This window comes from Musa acuminata, unplaced genomic scaffold (genome assembly GCF_036884655.1).
Source record: "Musa acuminata AAA Group cultivar baxijiao unplaced genomic scaffold, Cavendish_Baxijiao_AAA HiC_scaffold_1137, whole genome shotgun sequence".
Taxonomy (NCBI): domain Eukaryota; kingdom Viridiplantae; phylum Streptophyta; class Magnoliopsida; order Zingiberales; family Musaceae; genus Musa; species Musa acuminata.
Window position 1 is genome coordinate 742482 of NW_027021349.1, and position 27569 is coordinate 770050.

Genomic DNA, 27569 nt, shown 5'->3' on the forward strand with positions numbered 1-27569 from the left:
GCATTGCTAAAGGCAATGAAGCGAAGACTACCTGTGTGACCAGGTATGAAGCGTTTGAGTTCTTGGTGATGCCTTTCGGCTTAACCAACGCTCCGGCCACGTTTTGCACTCTCATGAACCAACTATTCAAGGAGTATTTAGACAAGTTCGTGGTCGTCTACTTGGACGATATCATCGTCTATAGTCAAACGCTCGAGGAGCATGTCCTGCACCTTCGGACAATTTTTAAGGTTCTCAGGGAGAACACTTTGTTCGTGAAAAGGGAGAAATGCTACTTTGCCCAAACGGATATCTTATTCTTGGGGCATCGAATCGGTGATGGCTCCATTCGTATGGACAAATCAAAAGTGCAAGCGATTGCGGAATGACGAACTCCAAAGAACGTGCCAGAGTTTAGATCCTTCCTTGGTTTCGTCAACTACTATCGACGCTTCATAGCGGGGTTCTCGAAGCGTGCAACTCCACTGACGGAGTTGCTTAATAAGGACCAGCCTTGGAAGTGGTCGAACAAGTGTGAAATAGCATTTCAAGATATGAAGGCTGCTGTTATAGAAGAACCGGTGCTCAAATTGCCAGACTATGGGGAGCCTTTTGAAGTCCATACAGATGCTTCAGATTTCGTTATTGGGGGAGTACTCATGCACAGTGATTGCAAAAGGCGCTCGGGCGCTCGCCTAGGCGCTCGGGCAAGGCGAGGCGAGGCCCGAGCGCCTCGCTAATGTCCCAGGCGGAGCGCTTCAAACAGGCGCCGCCTGGGCGCTTCGGGCGAGCGCCTGGGTAAACCAAGGCGACCGAACCAGAATTTTAGGTCTGGTTCGGTCCTGGTTCGGTTGTTAGTTGGTTCAATCGAACCAACTAAACCGATATAACCCCAACCCTAACCCTAACCCTAACCCAACACTAACCTGCTGCCGCTGCCGCTCTCGATCCCGATCACGATCTCGTCGCTCGCTGCCGCTGCTCCCACTGCCGCTGTCGCTGCTCGCGCCTCCCTCGAGCCTTCCCGCTGCTCGCGGCTCCCGCGAGCCCTCTCGCTGCTCGCGCCTCCTGCGAGCCCTCCCGCTGCTCGCGCCTCCTGCGAGCCTTCCCGCTGCTCGCGCCTCCCTCGAGCCCTCCCGCTGCTCACGCCTCCCGCGAGCCCTCCCGCGAGCCTTCCCGCTGCTTGCGCCTCCCTCGAGGCCTCCCGCTGCTCGCGCCTTCCGCTCCCTTTCCCTTTCCCGCTGCCGCCGCTCGCCGCTGCTGCTGCTGCTGCCGCTACCGCCGCTCTGACACGGACTTAGCTGGATTTGCCTAAGTCGTGCGGCACCCTCGCGCGTCCGTCCGCAAAGGTCAGCCTCCCCGAAGCCTCCCATTGTCCCTTAGGACCACCAAAAGAGAGAACGGGTTAGAGAGAACGCCTCAAACGGGATCCACAAGCAAACATCTCCGAAAAACACTTCATAGACAATGCAAATTACAAACAGACTATTACAAGCTCTGAACAGTGGCACAACAAAGGGTAAAATGGTCCATTACAGACCGAAAAGCTCTCGAGCGTGTCCACATGACACAACCTTTATTTACAAGCCTAAAGAGGCCACCAACCCAACTAAAATGGGACTATTAAGCCTTCGGCCGCCCCTTTACATTCTGTACAAGGCATGAACATGCCAAACGACACGGACATACATAAGCATTACATCAAACACCTTGTTTAGAAGTTTGTCCGTGACATTCTCCCCCACTTATCCCTTCGACGTCCTCGTCGAAGCCTTTGTGAACACTGCAACTCTTCGCCTTTGCTAAGTCTTCAATCTTCTGCTCCAGCTGCAATGCGCCTCCTGGCTCCCAGCTGCTCTCCGCTGCTATTTTTGAGTAGTCGAACCTTTGATCCGCCATGCTGCTTCAACTCGCCAATGACTCTGACTCTGGTGTGGGGTTGGCTGAGTTGTGTTGATCCTCGTTGATTCCTGCGGATCCACCAAATGAAGGAAAAGACCATTCTTACCGCGCCAGTTTCTCAAAATTTCCACATGCTGCTTGAACTGGGTGGATGCTTGTTGGAGCTTTAACGAGCATCGCCTCGCAAACTTCTGAAGTTTTGGGTCCTTCCTCCACAAAATCTGCTCATTGACTCTTCTTTCAGTTAGTTGTCACATCCAAGTAGGTTCGCATCACTTCCGCTTTCGATTGGCATTTCGTTAGGAAATGAAGCGGACAATCTACTCTCAGTAGCACTGATCACCGTTGGTGAGGATTTGACAACTATTGTCTTCCATTATCTTCGAAAGGTCTTTGAACTTGTGCAGAGCTCCTCTGCTGGATAGATAAGAGAACTGGGGTACTCGGTTTCGCCCATTCTCTTAAGAGTTGAGAAGGCAAAGGTTACTTGACTTCGCCCGCCTCCTCGAGGTTGTACTTCATGCATCGAGCTGGTTACTGGCCTTCGCCTGCTCTTTGCTCACACTTCTGAAGCACTTGAAGTGTTTGCACTCCTTGCGTTGAGTTAGCTACTGTGATTCACCTTCTCAATGCCATTGAACTTCTGGAATGCAGGAAGTTTTCACCCCAACTTGGAGTAATTCTCTGATAGATGAGGTCGCCTCTGGGATTGTACCGTCTTCTCCATCAACCCTGCCGCCTACTCCACTAAGTAGCAAAGGTACAGCACCACGTACTGCCTGCTTCGTTCCTTGGTCGTGCACTCTTGCATGACCCGAAGTCCTTCACTTACGGCTATCTTGATGAGAAACTTGTTGACACCGGTCTTACGAAGTTTCTTGGCCTCTGCCCTTCAGCCTTGTCTCAGTACTTGGAGATTGCCTCTGCATGCTCCACCTCCTCGGCCCCTTTCACGACCAAGCGCTCTCCCTCCGTGAGAGCAAGGGATCAATGACTTTGACGGAAGTCCCGCCTCTGCGGTACCATGGCGCTGCCATGCCCATGGCCCTACTATCCGTCGCCTCGCATCTGCATCCCTTTTCTTCATGATCAATAGATATGTCTCCGTGGCACTCCTCTGAGTCCACCTCCATTCTAACTGATGCTTGATTTTGGGTAGCTAAGTCCCTCTGGACTCGTCGTCGCTTCCTCGCCCCTTTCGACCCCCTGCTTCAACACCTCTGTGTTCTCCAAGCAGTCTGTTTGGTCGATGGAAAGACAGACTGCAACTCCCATGCATGGCCTCTGCCATCGCGTTGTAGGGTTTGCACCAATTCTGTTCTCCTTAGCTTCCTTGGTAGCAACGTTCGCTTACTCGACCTTGTCCTCTGACTTGTCGGGCTCCCTTAAGCGAATATGAGCTCTGGAGCAGTCCAACTCTCCAGCTGCTTCGATCATACCTCTGCATGATCAAGTCCCTCCCATGGGACTCACTGGTACTTGCATTCGAACTTTTCCCTTGGTGAAACCCAGCCCCCATATGCTGATGACCAAGGTTTTCATCCGATGCAAAATTCGATGCACGCCCGAAAGACCCGCCTCTGCGGTACCATGGCCTTCACTCCTTGAATCCATAGCCCTTCTTGCCGTCGTGTTGTTCACCAAAGCGGAGCTCCCAGTAGCTCCCGATCATACCTCCATATGATCTCATCCCTCACGGGACTATGTCGTGTGTGTCGCATTGCCACGAACTGTTCCACCACGATCCGCTGCACCATGTCGCCTCCTGGTGACATCTCCATTGCATTCTGAACCTTGTGGAATAAACTCGAATTTTGAACCCTCCATGTGTGGCCTCTGCCAATACATCGCAGGGTCTCCTCCACCTTCGATTTTGTTCGCTCCTTTGGCAATCGACCTTCATCCACCCACTCTTGGGTCACACCTAGATGAAGCACCGCTCTAGGACAGTCCGTCGCCTAGTAGCTCCCGAAGTCCACCGACTTCACTGTAATTTGTGTACCATTGTCTGGATCCTGGGCCTCTGCCCCTACCAGCACAATCTCCGCTGCACACCGCTTCCTTCATAGCAACTCGAATGGCAACACTGTGGCATATTCTTCAAGAGTACCTGCCTCTGCGTCCTCTTGCCCCGTGCTAAGGCCTTCTGAACCCAACTTCGCCTCCGCAAATTGAGTCGCCTTAGTTCCTCCATCAAATGCTCCTCCGAGATAAGGTGCATGTGCCCAGAAGCTCCCTTCGTCTTTGGCACCATGCAAGATGAGTCCGCTCCGTCAGAACGAAGGACCCACGGAACAACATGATCCTACTCTTGCCTCTGCAAGAGTTCATGTCTTTGACCTCTGTCTAAGGAAAGCACTGTGCTTCTGCTCCATGTTCCAACTTCTCTGCTGGCTCCCTTCATGCGGCTTGGGTACTTCGCCAAGTTACACCCAAGTTGCTCCGCTCCTCGTTTTTGCATTGAGTCGATGGTGGCCCTCGCGCCCACCATTCCACGGGTCAGCCCTCCCTTGAGTCCGATCTCCATATCGACTCTAAGTGTGCCTTCATTTAAGTTGCTTCATGTCGCTCCCCCACTTGATCTCGCAATGCATCCACCCATGCATTCTCTCGAGCGAGATCATGTGACAACTCCTCGCTGCTTGCTCGGTCCATTGAGCTTCGTGGAGTTGTTGTTTGTGAGGTACTCCTCCTCAACATGTGAAGTCCATCTCACATGATTCTCCCTCTGGAGAGCCGAGACTTATCCCTCCTGGATAACTGTCCCATTGGAGCAACATCTCTCTTCGTTTCGAAGACCACCATCCCCTTGGACTACTCCGATCTGCTGAATAAACTGTGCGTTGTTCTGCCTCCTGCAAACGCACTTGCTAGATTGCGCCTCCACGTCAATACAGCCACCACTGCACCCCTCAAGGCCTAGCAACATGCTGAACTCGTTGCACACTTCAGCCTCCTCCGGACGTATCCTTCGCATGCCAAAGAGAAAGTTTCAATGCTCCATAGCGCCGAGTCTCGGTCGCCTTGGGATGGCCACGAACAATCCATCGTCCGCATACAAGCCCATGCATGAGTACCGAATTCTTCGAGTTAGCAATTCCCCTCACCTCTGTGAGCTTTGCACAACTCTTTCGGTCGCTGAGCAACTCATTCCACTTTGCATGGTCTCGTCCTTTGCCAAGCGCCTCGCTTGCCTTGAGCACCATCAAGTAAAGTTGTCAACGTTGAGCCGTAGCTCAAACTCAGCCATCCCAACCTTTGTGCGCTCCGCATTCTTCCAAGCTTGCCTGTTCTCGTGGTGCCTCTTGCGCGAAGGGTTGGCCATTCCTCTGAATGCCAATGTCAGATGCTCGCTCCTCTGAGCGACTCTTTTCCCTACATCTCCATGCCCGTTTTCCCTCAAACGGTCGCGCGTGTGCTGACTGCCCTCCATGCAGCCCCACTAGGTCCCCCACGTTTGCATGTCAAGTGTTTCTATGAGTGCTTGTCCCGCTCTGATACCATATGACACGGACTTAGCTGGATTTGCCTAAGTCGTGCGGCACCCTCGCGCGTCCGTCCGCAAAGGTCAGCCTCCCCGAAGCCTCCCATTGTCCCTTAGGACCACCAAAAGAGAGAACGGGTTAGAGAGAACGCCTCAAACGGGATCCACAAGCAAACATCTCCGAAAAACACTTCATAGACAATGCAAATTACAAACAGACTATTACAAGCTCTGAACAGTGGCACAACAAAGGGTAAAATGGTCCATTACAGACCGAGAAGCTCTCGAGCGTGTCCACATGACACAACCTTTATTTACAAGCCTAAAGAGGCCACCAACCCAACTAAAATGGGACTATTAAGCCTTCGGCCGCCCCTTTACATTCTGTACAAGGCATGAACATGCCAAACGACACGGACATACATAAGCATTACATCAAACACCTTGTTTAGAAGTTTGTCCGTGACAGCTCGCCGCTGCTGCCGCCGCCGCTCGCCGCTGCTTCCTCGTTTCTCCATCAGGCTTAGTATACTCTTAATATTAAGTTTATTTAAATTTTGAAATGATTAATTTTCTGTTAATAGATTAATAATATATTATTTTGATTTTAATGTTGTTAATTTTTATTTATTTGAAATTATTGTTAGGTTTCAACATAAATGGCAAGTGTAGAGAGCAACTCAATAGAGTCTCCAATGGTATCAAAAAAAGATCCTGCATGGAAGTATAATTATTTGAAGGATCTGAAAGATCCTAATGCAGTGACTTGCATATTCTGCGATAAGACTACCAGAGGTGGTATTTTTCGTGCAAAACAACATCTAGTAGGAAATTTCAAGAATGCAGCAGCTTGCAAAAAATGTCCACCTGAGGTAAAAGAAGAGTTGCTGAATTATATGAATGAAAAGAAGACACAAAAGAATGAATCTTATGGGAATTTACCAGAAGACAATGTTGAACATCTCAGGGATAAAGAAGAAGATTATTCTGCGAGTATTAACCCAAGTGAAAAAAGAGTATACGACAAAAAGGGAAAAGAAGTTATGAGTACTAAGAAAGGTAGAAAAGGACCGATGGATCTATATATGCTTCAAGGATCCCAGAAACAACAAGGGCAAGCAGGAGGCTCAAAATTGAGACAAACAAATATAAGTGATGCTTGTGATAAAGAAATAAGAGGAAGAACAATTCAGCACATTGCTCGCTTCTTCTATCAGGCTGGTCTTCCCCTTAGTACAACTCGTTTAGACAGTTTTAAGGATATGATTGAAGCTATTGGAAGATATGGTGCAGGATTAAAACCTCCAAGTTATTATGAGATGCGAGTTCCATTGCTGCAAAAAGAGTTGAATTATACAAATGACTTACTAAAGGGTCATAAAGAATCATGGGCAACACATGGTTGCTCTATTATGTCAGATGTTTGGACTGACAGGAGGCGCAGGAGTATAATTAATTTTATGGTTAATTGTTCTTTAGGGACTATGTTTGTGAAGTCAATAGATGCTTTATCTTTTGTAAAATCTGGAGACAAGATATATGATTTACTTGACAACTTCGTGGAAGAAATTTGAGAACAAAATATCGTTCAAATCATAACCGACAATGGAAGCAACTATGTTTTAGCTCGTAATATTCATCTTTTGATTTTGTTAATTATTTTATCTTCAATTAAGTGTGTTAAACTCTTAAGTCTTATCATTTTTGTTATCCTTTGTCTCAGGTAAATTGCTTGAATAAAAAAGACAACACTTGTATTGGACTCCATGTGCAGCACATTGTATTGATTTAATGTTGGAAGATATTGGAAAGATCTTAGAAATCAAGAAAACCTTATAAAGGGCAATTTTTGTTGTTGGATTTCTTTATAATCACATTGGGGCTTTGAATATGATGAGAGAATTTACAGGGAATAAAGAATTAGTGAGACATGGTGTTACCCGATTTGCTACTTCATTCTTGACATTACAGTGCGTGCATCGTCAAAAACATACTCTGAGAAATATGTTTACCTCTGAGAAATGGGTGACAAGCAAATGGGCAAAAGAAGCAAAAGGCAAGAGGGCTGCTGATATCATCTTAATGTCATCCTTTTGGAATCATGTAGTTTATATATTAAAGGTAATGGGCCCTCTTGTTCGAGTCCTTCGGTTGGTGGATAATGAAAATAAGCCTGCAATGGGATATATTTATGAGGCTATGAATAGAGCAAAGGAGACGATTAAAAGATCTTTTAATGAAAATGAAGAAAAATATGAGAAAATTTTTACAATCATTGACGAAAGATGGAATTGTCAACTTCATCGTCCCTTACATGCAGTAGGATATTATTTGAACCCTGAATTCTTTTATAAGATTAAATCTATTGGATTTGATGCAGAAGTTTTGGGTGGGTTATATCAGTGTGTTGCAAGATTAGTTCCCAGCATTGAGGTTCAAGATAAGATTATTCATGAATTATCTTTATATAAAAATGCTGAAGGTCTTTTTGGAATTCCAATTGTCGTTCGATCCAGGACAACTACCTCTCCAAGTATTAATAATTTGATATAATTAATTTCATATATATTATGTTACTATGTTATTGCTAATAATAACATAAATTTTGCAGCTGAATGATGGAGTCTATTTGGAAATTCCACCCCGAACTTACAGAAATTTGCTATCAAAGTACTTAGTTTGACATGTAGTGCTTCGGGTTGTGAGCAAAACTGGAGTGTCTTTGAGCATATAAGTATTACTAAATATTTTTATTTTAATTTATTTATTTATTTAGATATATGTATTAATATATTTTTAAATTTTATGACATGATAGATTCACTCGAAGAGAAGAAATCGGTTAGAACATCAACGATTGCACGATCTTGTTTACATAAAGTATAATCAAGCTTTGAAGACTCGTCATGATTTGAAAAATAGATTTGATTCAATCTCATTGTAAGATATTGATGATTCAAATGAGTGGTTAGTAGGAGAAATGGGTGCTAACTTGCAAGATGTTGAAGACGAGCTTGTATTTGAAGATGATAGATTGACGTGGGGAGATGTGGCAAGAGCTTCAGGTGCTGGAGAATTACAAACATATACAAGACAGATGTCAAAGAGAAAAATGAGTGCAAAAGCATCAAGCTCGGCTCCTGCTATTGTTGAAGACATAGAGAATGAAACATATCTTGATGAAGAGGAAGGAATCGAAGAACAAAAGGAAGAAGACGAATTCAATGAAGATGATTTGTGTGAAAATGACGATAATATTGATTATGATGAATGACTTTGATGTAAAATTTTAATGTTTTGAATTTTGAAACTTTTTGTTAATGTGACATTGTGATTTTGTATCTTAGATTTTCTTAATTTAATAGCATATTTTTATTTAAAATTTTAAATAATTATATTTATTAATTATATTATATATTTTTATATTTTAGCGCCTCGCTTCGCTCGGGCGAGCGCCTAGCGCCTCGGGCGTTTTTGGACCTTGGCGCCTAGCGCTTTTTAAATCACTGTTCATGCAGGAGGGTTATGCGGTGGCCTACGAGAGCCACAAGCTCAACGAGACCGAGCGGCAGTATCTGGTGCACAAGAAGGAGATGACAGCGGTGATCCACTGTCTACGAGTTTGGCGACACTATCTTCTCGGATCGCGATTCGTGCCAAGGACAGACAACATCGCCCTGAGCTATTTCCAAATACAGAAGAAACTTTCCCCAAAGCAAGCACGATGGCAGGACTTCTTGGCTGAATTTGATATGACAATAGAGTATAAGCCTGGAAAGGCAAATGTCGTGGCCGATGCATTGAGTCGGAAAGTGGAGCGTGTGAATGCCGTACAATTGGAGGGCGGAGGCCAAGCAAGTCAATTGCACTCCAACTTCCTTTCCAGGATTAGGGATGGACTGTATAGTGACCCCCAGGCAGTTATCCTGATGCAGCTCATCAAAGAAGGCAAGGCACGACGATTTTGGATCCAGGAGGGACTCGTTTACACAAAAGGGAATAGGGTTTATGTTCCCCGAGTAGACAATTTGAGGCGTGAACTCTTAAAAGAGTGTCACGATTCCCTTTGGGCTGGACACCTAGGCATTCACAGAACGTTAGCTCTCGTGGAGAGGGCCTTTTACTGGCCGAAGATGGGGACTGATGTGGAGGAATATGTTCGAACATGCCTTACTTGCCAACAAGACAAGGTGGAGCAACGAAAGCCGGTGGGACTTTTGGAGCCGTTGCCCGTACCAGAAAGGCCGTGGGAGAGCATTTCCTTGGATTTCATATCAAGCTTGCCACTTGTGGGGAGACTTGGATCGATACTCATGGTGGTCGATCGGTTTTCAAAGTATGCAACTTTCATTGCTGCTCCCCTACACTGTTCAGCAGAGGAGGCGGCCAAGCTGATGATGAAGGATGTGGTGAAGTATTGGGGAGTCCCACACAATATCATTAGTGATCGAGATGCTCAGTTCCTGGGACGATTCTGGACCGAGTTATTCAAATTGTTGGGGTCGAAGTTATACTTCTCTACAAGCCTCCACCCCCAAACGGATGGCCAGACTAAAAGGATAAACTCGTTCCTGGAGCAATATCTCCAGCACTACCTGAGTGCCAACCAACGAGATTGGGTGAAGCTGTTGGACATTGCCCAATTCTCCTACAACTTGCAGCGGAGCTCTGCATCCAATAAGAGCCCCTTCGAGATCATCACAGGACAACAACCGTCGACTCCGCACACCATGGCAATGGGGTATACTGGGAGTAGTCCATCAGCCTATCATTTCGCAAAGGAGTGGCATCGAAATGCAGATATTGTGCGGGCTTACTTGGAGAAGGCGACAAAAAGGATGAAGAAGTGGGCAGACTTGGGAAGGCGACCGCAAGAGTTCAAAGTTGGCGATTTGGTGTTGGTCAAGCTCCAACCAGTATCACTCCAATTCTTTAGGAACAAAGTCCACAAAGGATTGGTGCACAAGTATGAAGGGCCCTTCCCAATTATCAGTAAGGTAGGCAACGTCTCCTACAAGTTGCAACTGCCGGCGTGGTTCAAAATTCACAACGTTCTTCACGCCAGCAACCTAAAAGCCTACCACTCGGATCCGCAAGATGCTTCCCGAAGTGTTCCAACTCGGCTATCTCCCACCACAACCTCCTACGAGAAGCGAGTTGAAACCATTCTGGCGGACCGCAAGATAAAGCTACCCAATGGAACTGAGCAGACAGAGTACATGGTGAAGTGGCGAAAGCTTCCCCGAACTGAAGCCAGTTGGGAGCCCGAAGACGCCCTGTGACATGAAGGAACAATTATCGACAACTACCAACAAGTGTCGACGAGGGCGTTGACAGTTTAAGTGGGGGAGAATGTCACGAACGGTCGTCGCGCACCCGCAACAACTCCGTTCAACGAACCGTTCGTCGCACTCATCTACATATACAATTGCTTGGCAGCATGTTTTGTCTTGGTTTTGAGTCATTTTGCTTGTAAAAATGTAAGTTCGAACAAGTTGCAGCACTACAAAGCGATCGCTCACCGAACCGAGCAAAACAACCTAAAACAGCTCCGTTTTTGTGTGCCACGGGCTGTTTTCTGCAGTCCGCTTCCGCTCACCAAAACGTCAACCATCTCAGCCCTTTTGAACCCCCCGGGTGGCACAAGGCTGGATGGGACTTCGGTATAGTGTCGGGCGTTGAACAACCTTTCGCAAGTTCGCACGTTACCTTGATGGGAACTTGTTGTCGCGACCGACACCCGGTGAGCAGCTGTTTGTGGACTTGCAGTTGTTCGATCAACCCTCTAAAGTCCTTGTTTCCCCCTCTCCCTCTTTTCTCTTGTGCACACAAGGTGCTCGCTGAATTGCTTGTCAAGCTTCCCCCTTTCGCGAGACGTCGGGACTTGTCTGTCGCTCGTTCTTTCAAACTAATCAACTTTCTCTTTTACAGGTCCTTCGGGACCTGCGAGAGATTGCAAGTGGGCTGATCTTTACGGAGCAATATCGCAAGGGCGAAGCACAACTTAGGTAAGGCAAGCTAAGTTCGCGTCTTTGCCACAAGTGTCACGGACTTAGCTGGTTTTGCCTAAGTCGTGCGGCACCCTTGCGTGTCCGTCCGCAAAGGTCAACCTCCCCGAAGCCTCCCATTGTCCCTTAGGACCAACAATAGAGAGAACGGGTTAGAGAGAATGCCTCACTCGGGATCCACAAGCAAATATCTCCGAAAACACTTCATAGACAATGCAAATTACAAACAGACTTTACAAGCTCTGAACAGTTACACAACAAAGGGTAAAATGGTCCGTTATAGACCGAAAATCTCTCACACGTGTCCACATGACACAACCTTTATTTATAAGCCTAAAGCGGCTACCAACCTAACTAAAATGGGACTATTAAGCCTTCGGCTATCCCTCTACATGTTGTACAAAGCATGAACATATCAAAAGACACGAACATACATAAGCATTACATCAAACATCCTGTTTAGAAGTTTGTCCGTCACATTCTCCTCCACTTATTCCTTCGACGTCCTCGTCGAAGCCTTTGTGAACACTGCAACTCCTCGCCTTTGCTGAGTCTTCAATTTTCCGCTCCAACTGCAATGCGCCTCTTGGCTCCCAGCTACTCTCCGCTGTTGTTTTTTAGTAGTCGAACCTTTGATCCGCCATGCTGCTTCAACTCGCCAATGACTCTGACTCTAGTGTGGGGTTGGCTGAGTTGTGTTGATCCTTGTTGGTTCCTGCGGATCCTCTAGATGAAGGAAAAGACCATCCTTACTGCGCCAGTCTCTCAAATGCCTCATGCTGCTTGAACTGGGTGGATGCTTGTTGGAGCTTTAACGAGCATCATCTCGTAAACTTCTAAAGTTTTGGATCCTTCCTCCACAAAATTTATCCATTGACTCTTCTTTAACTTAGTTGTCACTTCCAAGTAGGTTCGCATCACTTCCGCTTTCGATTGGCATTTCGTTGGGAAATGAAACGGACAATCTACTCTCAGTAGCACTGATCACCGTTGGGGAGGATTTGACAACTATTGTCTTCCATTATCTTCGAAGAGTCTTTGAACATGTGCAGAGCTCCTCTGTTGGATAGATAAGAGAATTGGGGTACTCGGTTTCGCCCATTCTCTTAAGAATTGAGAAGGCAAAGTTTACTTAACTTCGCCCGCCTCCTCGAGGTTGTACTCCATGCATCGAGCTGGTTATTAGCCTTCGTCTGCTCTTTGCTCACACTTCTGAAGCACTTGAAGTGTTTGCACTCCTTGCGTTGAGTTAGTTACTGTGATTCACCTTCTCAATGCCATCGAACTTCTGGAATGCAAGAAGTTTTCACCCCAACTTGGAGGGATTCTCTCATAGGTTTGGTCGCCTCTGGGATTGTACCGTCTTCTCCATCAACCCTACCGCCTACTCCACTGAGTAGCAAAGGTACAACACCGCGTACTGCCTGCTTCGTTCCTTGGTTATGCACTCTTGCATGATCCGAAGTCCTTCACTTTCGGCTATCTTGATAAGAAACTCATTGACACCGGTCTTACGAAGTTCCTTGACCTCTGCCATTCAGCCTTGTCTCGATACTTGGAGTTTGCCTCTGCATGCTCCACCTCCTCGGCCCCTTTCACGACCAAGCGCTCTCCCTCCATGAGAGCAAGGGATCAATGACTTTCACGGAAGTCCCGCCTCTACGGTACCATGGCGCTGCCATGCCCATGGCCCTACTATCCGTCGCCTCGCATCTGCATCCCTTTTCTTCATGATCAGTAGATATGTCTCTGTGGCACTCCTCTGAGTCCAGCTCCATTCTAACTGATGCTTGATTTTGGGTAGTTAAGTCCCTCTGGACTCGTCGTCGCTTCCTCACCCCTTTCGACCCCCTGCTTCAACATCTCTGTGTTATCCAAACAGCTCCCTTTGGTCAATGGAAAGACAGACTGCAACTCTCTTGCATGGCCTCTGCCATCATATTGTAGGGTTTGCACCGATTCTGTTCTCCTTAGCTTCCTTGGTAGCAACGTTCGCTTACTCGACCTTGTCCTCTGACTTGTCGGGCACCCTTAAGCGAATATGAGCTCTGGAGTAGTCCAACTCTCCAGCTACTTCGATCATACCTCTGTATGATCAAGTCCCACCCATGGGACTCACTGGTACTTGCATTCGAACTTTTCCCTTGGTGGAACACAACCCCCATATGCTGATGACCAAGGCTTTCATCCGATGCAAAATTCGATACACGCACGGAAGACCCGCCTCTGCGGTACCATGGCCTTCACTCCTTGAATCCACAGCCCTTCTTGCCGTCGTGTTTGTTCACCGAAGTGGAGCTTCCAGTAGCTCCCGATCATGCCTCCGTATGATCTAGTCCCTCACGGGACTATATCGTGTGTATCGCATTGCCATGAACTGTTCCACCACGATCCGCTGCACTATGTCGCCTCCTGGTGACATCTCTATTGCAATCTGATCCATGTGGGATGAACTCGAATTGTGGTCCCTCCATGTGTGGCCTCTACCAATACATCGCAGGGTCTCTTCCACCTTCGATTTTGTTCGCTCCTTTGGCAATCGACCTTCATCCACCCACTCTTGGGTCACACCTAGATGAAGCACCGTTCTAGGACAGTCCGTCGCCTAGTAGCTCCCGAAGTCCCCCGACTTCGCTGTAATTCGTGCACCATTGTCTGGATCCTGGGCCCTGCCCCTACCAGCACAATCTTCACTGCGCACCGCTTCCTTCATGGCAACTTGAATGGCAACACTGTGGCATATTCTTCAAGAGTACCCGCCTCTGCGTCCTCTTGCCCCGTGCTAAGGCCTTCTGAACCCAACTTCGCCTCCGCAAATTTGAGTCGCCCTAGTTCCTCCATCACATGCTTTTCCGAGATAAGGTGCATATGCCCAGAAGCTCCCTTCGTCTTTGGCACCATGCAAGATGAGTCCGCTCCGTCAGAATGAAGGACCCATAGAACAACATGATCGTACTCTTGCTTCTACAAGAGTTCATGTCCTTGACCTCTGTCCAAGGAAAGCACTGTGCCTCCGCTCCATGTTCCATCTTCTATACTAGCTCCCTTCATGCGGCTTGGGTACTTTGCCAAGTTACACCCAAGTTGCTCTGCTCCTCGTTTTTGCATTGAGTTGATGGTGGCCCTCGCGCCCACCATTCCATGGGTCAGCCCTCCCTTGAGTCCGATCTCATATCGACTCCAAATGTGCCTTCATTTGTGTTGCTTTGGGTCGCTCCCCTACTTGATCTCACAATGCATCTACCAATGCATTCTCTCGAGCGAGATCATGCGACGACTCCTCGCCGCTTGCTCATTCCATTGAGCTTCGTGGAGTTGTTGTTTGTTGAGGTACTCCTCCTCAACTTGTGAGGTCCGTCCCACATGATTCTCCCTTTGGAGAGCCGAGACTTATCCCTCTTGGATAACTGTCTCATTGGAGCAACATCTCTCTTCGTCTCGGAGACCACCATCCCCTTGGACTACTCCGATCTGCTGAACAAACTGTGCATTGTTCTGCCTCTTGCAAACGCACTTGCTAGATTGCGACTCCACGTCAATACAGCCCCCGCTGCACCACTCAAGGCCTAGCAACATGCTGAACTCGTTGCACACTTCAACCTCCTACGGACGTATCCTTTACATGCCGAAGAGAAAGTTTCAATGCTCTATGGCGCCGAGTTTCGGTCGTCTTGGGATGGCCGCGAACATTCCATCATCCACATACAAGCCCATGTATGAGTACTGAATTCTTTGAGTTAGCAATTCCCCTCACCTCTGTGAGCTTTGCACAACTCTTACGGTCGCTGAGCAACTCATTCCACCTTGCATGGTCTCATCCTTTACCAAGTGTCTCGCTTGCCTTGAGCACCATCAAGTATAGTTATCAACGTTGAGCCGTAGCTCAAACTCAACCATCCCAACCTTTGTGCGCTCCGCATTCTTCCAGGCTTGCCTATTCTCGTGGTGCCTCTTGCGCGAAGGGTTGGCCATTCCTCTGAATGCCAATCTCAGATGTCCGCTCCTCCGAACGACTCCTTTTCCCTACATCTCCATGCCCGTTTCCCCCCCCCCCCCCCGCCAAACGATCGCGCGTGTGCTGACTGCCCTCAACGCAGTCCCGCAAAGTCCCCCACATTTGCATGCTAAGTGTTTCTATGAGTGCTTGTCCCGCTCTGATACCATCTGTCACGGACTTAGCTGGTTTTGCCTAAGTCGTGCGGCACCCTTGCGTGTACGTCCGTAAAGGTCAGCCTCCCCGAAGCCTCTCATTGTCCCTTAGGACCAACAAAAGAGAGAACGGGTTAGAGAGAACGCCTCACTCGGGATCCACAAGCAAATATTTCCGAAAATACTTCATAGACAATGCAAATTACAAACAGACTTTACAAGCTCTGAACAGTTGCACAACAAAGGGTAAATTGGTCCATTATAGACCGAAAATCTCTCACACGTGTCCACATGACACAACCTTTATTTATAAGCCTAAAGCGGCTACCAACCTAACTAAAATGGGACTATTAAGCCTTCGGTTGTCCCTCTACATACTGTACAAAGCATGAACATATCAAAAGACACGGATATACATAAGCATTACATCAAACATCCTGTTTAGAAGTTTGTCCGTGACACAAGGGTGCCTCACGACTTAGGCAACACAAGCTAAATCCGCGTCTTGGCCGCAAGGGTGCCTCACGCCTTAGGCAATTCCAGCTAAGGTCGTGATAGCGCGTTAGAAGTCTTGTATAATCCTCAAAGACCTTTGAGATCAAAAGAAAAATTTTATAACACGATTGTGAGACCAACAATATTTTATGGATCTGAATGTTCGACAACTGAAAAACAATATATACAAAAGGTTTGTGTTGCTGAGATGAAAATGTTGATATGGATATATAAAGTTACTAGGAAAGATAGGAAAAGTAATATTTTTATTTGTGAATAACTAGGTATCGCTTCGATAGAGGATAAGATGAGAGCAAATTGTTTAAGATGATATGGGCATATGCTTAGGAGACATCCGAATGCGGTAATCAGAAAAGATGAAATGATTAATGTTAGTAATACGAGGAAAGGTAAAGGAAGACCTAAAAAGACTTTAATAGAAACAATTCTGAATTTAACTAAACATATGGCTTATGGTTTTGTTGTTGTAAATAAGAATAGGAAGGTGGAATCATGAAAATGAAATTTTCTTACTGTAATCCAAACAAAAGCTGAAAACTTATTAGTTAATGAAACATAAAAAAGGCTAATAAGCAAAGTTTCTATTGGTAAGCAAATCAAAGAATCATTAGTATGTAAAACTTTTAACAAAACAATGCCTTACATCAGATATTTATATTGGAGACCCAACAAGAATTGAATGTGATCTAATGCATAACTGTACACGAAGGCAATACCACCCAGCCAGCATATGCTAAAAACCATCTAAGTGTCACCATATAAGTGAACCCTCTAAGCATGCTGGCCACTGTTTTTTTGTTTCCTATTATTTCAAGTGACTCGAATCTAAAAAAGAAAACAGTAGAGTATAACACCATAATTGTAACATCCCATTAGTCCCACATCGGAAGTGGGCAATGTGTATGATTAGCTTATATGGGGCTGATGAGTATACTACGTTAACTCCCGCTTAAGCAATTTGGTTCGTGGTTGCATTTGGGCAGGGTGAGAGGGCTCAAGTAGGAAAAGGCTACCCGTGGATGGAGTCGAGAACTCATCACGGCGTGGAGCCACCACTGAGTTAAACCTCACATGCACTATGCTAGGGTTCGATCTGGGTTATGTCGGGCCTTGACGAGGATGTCAAGCTAATTGAGTTGGGGATATTGTAACATCCAATTAGTCCCACATCGGAAGTGGGTAATGTGTATGATTAGCTTATATGGGGTTGATGAGTGTACTACGTTAACTCTCGCTTTTGGTCCGTGGTTGAAGGACCAAAATGGAGTTATTGGCCAGTTGCCTTGACGAGGACGTCAAGCTAATTGAGTTGGGGATATTGTAACATCACATTAGTCCCACATCGGAAGTGGGCAATGTGTATGATTAGCTTATATAGGGCTGATGAGTGTACTACATTAACTCTCACTTTTGGTCCGTGGTTGAAGGACCAAAATGAAGTTATTGGCCTGTTGGCTCATCAGACTCGGGTCGTGACAATAATCACCTAACCTTGACTCTCTCTTGCAACATATATGACATAAAATTCAATACATTTGATGAATATCCCTCCTAGATTTTATATTTTTTTCTTTTTAAGAGAGCCTCATAGCATTGAGCTTATATTCAAGCAAAGCATTTAGATAATTACAAACTAATTCTTCTAGCAGAATATGTGATCCTGATCTCGGGGAAGCAAAAGCCATAGGAAGACTTGAACTAGAGCAATTTAATTCCATACAGTTTTGGCCCAAATTTTTAGTTGATATTTCCATGGTCAATGATAGTTAATTTTATTTGTCCATATTGTCGTATACCTTAACATGCTAGCACTTTCAGCACTATCAATATTTTACCTACTTCATGCATATGTGCTAAATGATAAGACATTTTTATTTCTTATATCAAGAAAACATCAGTGAAGTAAATTATAACTGATACAGCAGCCCTCAATTACTTGGTCTATTATTTATTTCAACTACCTTAATAGTCTCTATGAGATGCATGAAATTGAACTCTAGCCTAAATTACATAAACAGCATTGCAATACATGAAACATGGAATGTACATGCTACAAGTATTTTGTATGGCAGTTGGTTAATACTTAATACAACCAGAAATCATCAGAGATCAATCCACGTATGCCTGAAAGTCAATCAGAATGGGGGGATACAAAAATTGGCAGATGAAACCAAATGCAAACCAGACACAATTATCCGGGACAGATTGAATCCAACTAAGTGCCACTTAAGTCATGGTGCTTCCAATGAAAACCTACTGATTCTGAAGTTTCTCATGATAAAACCTAAAAGATCTTGCCCCATATCAGGTCAACCGCAACACTGGAGAAAGAACAGGGTGACAGCCAGGAAGAGGGTCATCTTGGCAATCTGCGTATCATGTTACAGTTCATATTGTTTGACTCCTACGTGGACAGAATCCACAGATTTCTGCATAATACAAGGCACAAACCCATCTACCACCCCAACATCAAAATCTAGTAGAGTTGCAAGGTCAACCTTTTCTGTAGCAAATTTTAGATCAATATTGGTCAAGATTCTTGGAACTTTGTTTTCCTATCTAAATCAGATTTCTAATGTTACATAATTGGTTATTACAGCATGTGCTACGCTTTTCTAATTAAAGTCAGGTGCCGTACGTATACATGAAATTTCTAATGTCAGTGCAGCAGACCAGACTAATGATGAAATTTATTATGGATCCTTATTGTTTCTTTTTCTGTTTTCCCTCAGGGAACAAGGCTTGAGGCGGCTGGCCCATGTCATGCAACCTCTGTCATTCATGGACATCTATCTTGATGCTTAAAACAAACGATTCATAGATAAATGTATGATAGAATGACTTTTTTTTTTTCCTGACACTTGATAAAGTAATCTAGTATGATAATGCAAGCTCCACAAACCAATTCACTGTGAAATAATGCAATCATCTTTTAATAGTTAAATACAAAGAAAATGAATGCACAATGATATTCAAGGAGGTCATCGTAATTCATAAGTACATGGAGGAGTTACAGAAGAATAGCAATCAACATCGGCACATATCACAGAGAAACATATCAAGCTGAAAGGGAAAATTAAGCTATCAAAAACCTGGATATCTGTTGGTATCGAACATTTCCCTCTATAGATATGCTGGGGGCATTTCATAGCCAAGTCTTCTGAAATAAATCCAGTTCCATCTGTATGGATCATTGGATCACCATTTTCACCACATAAGATGTTTCCATTGTCATCCTACAAGAATGAAAGAGCACTATCCAAATAAGCCACAGAATCAGGACATAGGCAACAGATTGAAATTTGATTAAAAATCTTCCAATGAAACATAAGTATACCACACAAGGTATGTCCTCAATCACTTCCACATGAATAGATGAAAGATCGATATCTAACTTGATGGTCTTGGACAAGATCAAAGAAAACCTGCATTTATGTTCTATTCAACTAATGACACCATATGCTAACAACTGTATCGCCATAAAAAACAGACAATGTTCAACATAGTTGGCTATGCCCACAAACTAGACATACAATGTGCAGAAAGACATTACATATCCAGCAGAAAGTTCAACCTGGCCATGTATTTGGACAAACTTGAAACTGTATGAATGTGCATGAAAACAGTTCTTGCTTCATGTATAAACTTGTCAGATAAAATATAAGCTTTTTCCTGGTCCACACCCCAATTGGATTCCATGCGAACAAAATAGCATTTTACAGGAGAGCTAGTTGGGCTTTTCTTCTTCTCTTTGCCACCATCCTTGAAAACTGATCACACAAAAGAAGACAGGTCAGAAAGCATTTTGATTTATAACAGTAAGAATTTTTCCATGGCTTTAAGGAGCATGCTTAAAAAACACCATAAGAAACTGCAGGACTTGAGTAGAAAATGGACTTAGCAATTAACTCTTAAGATAACCAACAAAGGACATAAATAGTAAACAAAGTAACAACAATAGATAATTCCACAACAATATGGTCTGCAGTGTCATAGTGATAATTCGATTTTTCTCCGATTTCTGGGAGCAATGACAATGACAAATAGGAAATAAAATCCTATTAGTTAGGAAGAATTGTTGAAGAGTAAGGAATGAAAGTAGACAATGAAAGTCCAAAACCATAAAACTCCTTAGTGACCACACTTGTCTAACTTGTCGTATATGTGCTGAGCAGCTTAGGAAAGCTCAACCAGCTAGTGTCTTGCATCTGGGAGCGGGAGCAATGACAATGATGAACAGGAAAAAAGATCATATTTGTCAGAAAGAATTGTAGAAGAGAGAATATGAAAATAGCTGAACTGAAAGTCTGAAACCATAAAACTCAGTTTCCTAACTTGTATGATAAGCACAGAGAAGTAGGAAGGTTCAACTAACTGGTGTCTTGCATCTGGATTGGGCAAGCACAATTTCTGTAATGTTCAAGGCTCAGTGCGAACCCTTTTTCCTCAAGGATAGTGTAAAATCAAATTGTTACTTGACAATTCAAACCAACCAAACCAGCTGAACTGATTTGTTGTACAGGTTTACTAAGGTTTGTCATCTCTCACCGACCAGGCATATCAGTCCCAGACCAGACTGGTATGTACCAGTCGGTATGACACACCGGTACGTATTGAAGACTCAAAGAGGGAGAAGAAGAAGAAGAAGAAGAAGAAGAAGAAGAAGAACAGGAAGGATCAAATGGCAGTGGAGGAAGAGGAAGAGGAAGAGGAAGGAGAAGGAAGAAGAGAAGATGGTGGAGGAAGAAAAGGCGGGAGGAGGAAGAAGACAAAAGAACAAAAGGAGGCAATGGAGCAAGAGGAGAAAGGAGGAGGAAGGAAGAAGAGGACCTGGTGAACCAAGAGGAGGAAGAAGAGGAGGAGGTGGACGAACAAAGAAAAGGAAAAGGAGGAGGAAGAGAAGAAGAGAAAGAATTCTACCCAAAATTGACAACAAGCGATGGATGGCAGCAAAGGCTCACAGGCTGTGTGTGTATGGGGAAGAGGGCTCACAAACACAAGACCTAAACCAGTGAGATAGATTTTTTCTTTTTTTTTTATTGGTCGGACTGGACCGCCCAAATCAGGGGTAGTCTCTGTACTGGTTCAATGGATGGGTACAACTGCCCATTTTGTACCGGTCCGGGCAAAACAGCAGTCCATGTCTTACACAGTTGAGCTCTGGTTGGTCTGATCAACTTCAGGACAGCCCAATAGAATCGAACAGCCCAACCCCTGACCAGAAGAAAAGATGACTGTTTGCCCCTTCGAACAAAGAGTTCAATTAAAATGGACATAGAAAATATTGAAGCACTATTTAAATATACATAAACCAAATGTACCATGAAAAAAGGCAAAAGATAGCATGAGAAGCCAGATACATCATTTTTTCAGGAAAAACTTTTTGTATACTTTCATCAAATACCTGAAAGATACTAGAGATGTGACTCAGCAATGGCACTACAGCATCCAATCTGAGGTACTCATTTAAATGTATTCTCATAAATTCAGGAAAACACTTCACTGGACAATTTCTATGTATTTAAAAGAGTAATAAGAATAAATCACTTCTCAGAACAAGCATCATAAAGCATATCAAATGGTCTGAAATCAGCTTAAATCTCATGGAAACACTCATGCTAATTTTCAATTCCTAATCCATTTTCTTTAATTGGTATGTGTATTTTATGAAAGCACTCAAGTATCTTATATCACTTCCCAAAAAGTCCCATTGAACAAGAAGACCCATGTAAATGCAAAATTACTAGAACCCAAGGCTAGAACATCATATAAATCAAAACTAAAGCATGCAAGAGTTAGGATCCTTTTCCTATCCGTAATTACATTTATTTTTCAGTGATAGAAGTATACTTCAGTCTTAATTGCATCTTTTGCAACACAATTATAAGAAGGTACTGAATATAATGTACGGGAGAATTAGACCTTTCTTTTCAACATAGCTTTTCACACCAAATGATGAAAAGCTAACGAGTCCAAAAATACAAATGCTGATCAAGCACAAACCAATTGTTAGCTCATTCCCAAATATGTCAGAACATATTAAATCAGTAAAGGCAGACTAAAAATTTGATTATTTTTTTTTCCAAAATAACCCTTAGGCATCAAATAATTGCCAGTCGCAATCATGTTAAATCACTAGAAAGTTCTAAAATATTAAGCAAGTATAGATTTATCAATCCACTCTCACTCCCAAAACTGATGAGACCAGACTTATCGCAAACATTAAGCTGCAACAAAGAATTATGACAAAGAAAGTTAAAGAAAATAACCTTACCAAAAAATTGATACCATCGTAAACCCACAAAAATCCCCTCTTCAGCAACTTTGTGGTATACTGAGTTAGATATTTGAAAACTACAAGATGATCTTTTTTCTCCACTCATTTCATCAGTGAATTTTACCAACAAGACATTGTCATCACCTAAGATCCGCTGCAGATGAGTTCTCTGAAGTTGAAGATAGGGACCCTGAACATGTACTTGCATAACTAAATTTTGTGATACAAAACAAAAAGACTAGAGTGCTCATGAATTCATATCCCATCTCTGAATATTAGGAGAAGAAGACGACCATGAAATTTGACAAAGAGAATGTCAGTTATGAAGAGCAGAATATAAACAACAATTTAAAATACGGTGCATATTTCACCAATAAAAAAATCGGCTGACTTTTTTTTTTGTTAAGGATGGGGTGGTTTTGTACTTTCACTTAGACCTCCTTTTCCGTTGAATGCTATTGTTATTCTCCTAAATACTTACTTTCTTTTTCCCACTCGTATCAACACAGGTCCTTGTCTTCATCAGGAGTTATGTGCCCAGCACATCTTCTGAACTAAATATTTTCCAAACTTATTATACAAAAGAATGAAACAAGATAAATCTGACTGAACAGTAAGTAAGGCAGTACTCTACAGATTTTGCATACATACATATGTAGTATTGTCACAGTTTAGTCAATTTATCCTTGTTTTCCCCACAAAGCAACCAGCTCACTATAAACTTTTCTTTTTGTGTTCATATTTTAAAATACTATGAATTTAAAATCCAATAACAAGGTGATGTTTTGGAAAGCAGAAGCTATTGCTTATACTAATTGAAAGCCCTGGCATGACAAAAAATTGATTCAAGAAGTCTAATAGTAGCTCAAATAAGCTAAATGAACTCCGATTGCCAAATGATCAATACTGTAAATCATGTGCCGCTGACAACATAACCTAGCTCAATGAATAAAAGAACAGAATGGGGAATTTGAATCTTCTACATACCCAAAAAGACTGTAAATCAAGAAGTCTATTTGGGAAAGCAGAATTTAAAAGCAGAAGTCTATTTGGGAAAGTAGAAGACTGTAAATCTTCTACATCCCCACAAAGCAACCAGCTCACTATAAACTTTTCTTTTTGTGTTCATATTTTAAAATACTATGAATTTAAAATCCAATAACAAGGTGATGTTTTGGAAAGCAGAAGCTATTACTTATACTAATTGAAAGCCCTGGCATGACAAAAAATTGATTCAAGAAGTCTAATAGTAGCTCAAATAAGCTAAATGAACTCCGATTGCCAAATGATCAATACTGTAAATCATGTGCCGCTGACAACAAAACCTAGCTCAATGAATAAAAGAACAGAATGGGGAATTTGAATCTTCTACATACCCAAAAAGACTAGTAACATACCTTAAATGTAAAATTTCTCTCTAAGTCAACGTGACAATGGTATACATGAGCCTTACCGGAATCCCAGTCCATATTCTGCAAGCCAGAGAAAGAAAAATCATTAGGTGTAGACATGGAAGGCTTTCTCATGCATGCGACAACACGACAAACATGAATGTTATTCCTTTCCCAAATTCTGAAAAACCAAATTCGGTTGAGGAGAATAGGTCCAGCGTTGAGATCTTTCCCAAATTATTTCCCAGTACAAAAGTCTCAAGCTTCAAGGGCAGGCGTGGAGTATTAGAAATTAAGCACAAGTTATTTCCTGGTTCAAAAGTCTCAAGCTTTAAAGGCAAATGATTCTTAAAGAATTATGGAAATGAACAATGGAAGTAACCAGAATGGTTAAGACACTTCAAAAAAACAAATACAGAACAAACTATATGAAACTCCAACACTTAAATTATATTAGTCAATTCCACTAAAGAAGTTCATCAAGATGGCCCCCTTCAAACTTTCCCTACATTTTACTAATATATTTTCAAAAGATATTTCAAAGAATGTGCCAAATTGAGGAATTATTTTGGTGAATATGAACTTAAGAACAACTATATTTTTATAGAGTAGTTGTGAATGGTAAGTTTTACCTTTCTCCTATCTAGCTCAGAAATGCACTTAGACCCAACTTCTTTCCAAACTTCCAACTCGAATTGCTTCATCGGCCATAATTGTATTTTCTCAATAAAATCAACTGATATCAACTCTTCTAGTTTATTCCTGGGAAAGCAAAAGAAAATCGGTATCAGCTAGTTAAGCCAAAACTGTTTCAGATGTATTCAACTTGCTAAGTGCCACTCCCATCCTGAACGAACTAAAAATTGTAACCAACACAATGCAACCAGCTATAGGGGCTTCAGGTCCTCAATGACCTACCATTTACAAATTGTTCATCTAGGTATCCTCAGACATACATTGCATGATGAAAACAAGTTTATGACAGAATGTTATCTTCCCACCCACTATGACAAAGAAAATGAAGATTCCTTGAACGAATAAGGAATCATCAACTTTATTATTTCTCCAAACATAATCACTCATCGTGCAGCAACACTTTCCAGCACATAAGTCATAAACTGAAAGGTTGACCAGGAAATTATAAATTTTTATGATGAGGAGCAAAATTTGTCTGTGCACGTCTGTACCTTAATGGTTGACATTGTCCACAATTAGCTGTAAATTGAGGACAAAACAAAAGGCTAATCAGCCAGTAAGCTCCTCCGCACTCCAAAAGCCTAGATATAAGATGCGCCCCCTTTTTTCCTCTCAAGAAGGGTTAATGATGAGGAAAGTTCAACATTACTTAATAAATAAACCTGAATCGATAATTTCAGATCAGGTAATGTATCAACTGAAGTTTCAGCATGGAAGTGTCCCAGCCTCTCAGGTCATCAAGCTTTTTGGCATTGCATGACCATTTTCAAGAGGAATTGGAAGGACGTATCATCTAAAATGCTTTCTTCTTTTAATAGATTGCTTCACTTATGCTCCCTTGCACAAAGGGCCCAGGCAAGACAAAAGATATATGATACACTCCCTAGTCTTCATTCAGACAATTCAACACTCGGAAGAATGCTCAATGACATTTTAATCTGTGCCAGAACAAATAAAAACCAGATGGATCAGGCCCATATTTGTTTGGTATGGGAAACACTGTGTTGACACCAAAATAACAGCATTTCTTTGAACATATACAAATTGGCTACCGCAGAGACAAAATTGCAAATTGAGAATTTAAACTCGCAAGGCAGTCAGCAAAACTTGGCATTTAATCTGCCAAGTTTGCAAGATGAAGTTACATGATGCGGACAACAATAAAATAAATTTCAAACAATAGAATCTTTAATGCTTCCACATATCTGGTGATGAATATAATTGCAGGTAAAACGTATTCACAGGTAAAAATCAGAAGTTCATATTCGTATGGCATTCAGATGTGCTTTCAAGAAGCAACTTAGAGCCGAATGATTGCTCATGTTGCTACAGAAACTGAAAAGGCAGAAAGACAGTTTGACAATTTCTGGCTCGAAGGTGCGTAGGATGTTAAAAATATTGAAGTGTTCTCTATGACTCGATTTTATATACTTCACAAACATTTCGTATTCAAAATTGATCTTCCGAAAAGGGTAAAATAAGTATCTCGTTGTCTTTCTTGCATAACCCAAAAGATCACCTCAGGACCTCCTAATGTACCTCCACATGGCCATTTAGCATTTCCTTGAGCTATCAGGAAATCAAGAACATTAAACCAAAAGTAGCGCCATCACTGACCTTCCGATATAACTAAGGATCAAGAAAGCCTTTCTAAATTCGAGCCTGCCCAAAGCCACGAGCTGCGGACTTGCCATCTGCCCCGATGGCAAACTCCCCTCAAATCTTGGCGTGCACGCATGTGGTTCTTCTGCTACGGAAGCAAAAGCGAAACGGTAGTCGATAGTTCAACGAAGACCCAAAGCCGAGTTTGTAAAAGACAAACAGGCTCTATCTTTTCTAACGAAAAAAGGAATTTTTTTGTTTAAACTAAAGCAAGAAAACGTAGTTTCCCACCTGCAACCGAGTTAGGGCCAGAGGACGGGGAATGGGGAAAGCAGGCGCTCGCATGGGTGGAGGCCTGGGCGGCGTTCGGTCGGCTAGCCATGTACATGATCAGCGCGGACAAATTCTTGATTCTGCGGGAGGACACCTTCCGCAGGATGTCCAAGGCAGCGGCCTCCCCTAGGTCGGCGAGGGCCTTCCTCGCTACGGGGTCCGGTGGGAGTAGCGACTTCTCCCGGCAGATCCGCTCGATCAGGTCCTCCGCAGCGCTCGGTAGCCGGAGTTGGGGACCGATCCCCGCAAGCAGCGACAAAGGAGGGTGCCCCATCGATGGATCCCGCGGAAGAGGAATTCGTGTCCGGAGGGGGGATGCTTCGACGATGCTATTCCTTCCTTAGGAAGGAAGCAGCAGCGGCAGCAGAACCGAGCGCACAACGGCCTTTTCGAAAAAATAAACGTGAGAGATCCACTTCAAAAGCTAGTATATTTGTTCTCTTACACTCTCACATCTCGATTCTCCACGGATGCAAGTCCTACGCATCAACCGTTGGATGGCATTCGCTTCATGGTAGACGGATGCTATGGTACTTGGAGAGCATCCTAATCTTTTCTTTCCGTACGAAACTGGTTTGTCGCTTTGGACAGCTGCGTTGAAAGCAGACGTACGGAAAGGAGGAAGTTTATTTTAATAATAATAATAATAATAATAATAATAGTAGAGATTAATATTTACGATCACTTAAAATATTTTTTTAAATTATTTTTTTATGAATTAATATATATATACATATAATTTATAATTTAATTCTAATAAAATTTGTTTATTTCTCACTTCTTCTTTTTTTTCTTTCTTCTTCTCCTCTCCTCTTGCGGTAGCTACACCAGGCGATAGAGAGCTAGAGGGAAGGGTGTTACGAGCAAAAGGTGGTAGTGCAAGATCGATCGATGATGGTTGACAAATACTAACGACCTCAGGCGACAGGGAAGGAGAGGGAAGGGGTGAGGGAGCCACGGTCCGATATAAAGAGAAATAAATTTTTATATAATAATAAATAATAGCAAGTCGTAACACGTAACAAAATTAAATGGAATTACAATCAAATAAAACACTATGATTTACGTGAAAAATCCCTCCAATATGAAGGGTAAAAACTATAGGGTAAACTAGAGATAATCCACTATAAAATTAATGAATATACAAATCTCAATCTCTTGCATAAAATCATAGCAACAATCACAAGATAATAACTATGATACAAAGATCACGTCACTGTGCACAATATCCAA

The 27569-nt window shown here is 43.3% G+C and overlaps 1 protein-coding gene across 5 annotated transcripts in view; it reads right to left on the reverse strand.

Moving 5' to 3' along the window:
* Window positions 1-26713, reverse strand: part of LOC103973036 (probable RNA-dependent RNA polymerase 5) — a 38850-nt gene extending 12137 nt beyond the window's left edge. Inside the window, exons 1-8 of one of the 5 annotated variants that reach the window (XR_010512624.1) lie at window positions 26295-26712; window positions 26019-26151; window positions 24338-24467; window positions 23712-23786; window positions 22312-22504; window positions 19612-19807; window positions 19375-19462; window positions 19130-19273 (exon numbers count right to left, since the gene is read on the reverse strand). Coding sequence is in view for 4 of the 5 variants with exons in the window: in XM_009387496.3 (XP_009385771.2) it covers window positions 19130-19273; window positions 19375-19462; window positions 19612-19807; window positions 22312-22504; window positions 23712-23786; window positions 24338-24467; window positions 26019-26151; window positions 26295-26610 (1275 nt within the window). In the remaining variant the exon portion in view is untranslated. Of the gene's footprint in view, window positions 1-19129; window positions 19274-19374; window positions 19463-19611; window positions 19808-22311; window positions 22505-23711; window positions 23787-24337; window positions 24468-26018; window positions 26154-26294 lie in introns of those variants that run through there. The other 4 variants (XM_009387497.3, XM_009387496.3, XM_018821282.2 and 1 more) reach the window with 4 other exon arrangements.
* Window positions 26714-27569: the final 856 nt, after the last annotated feature.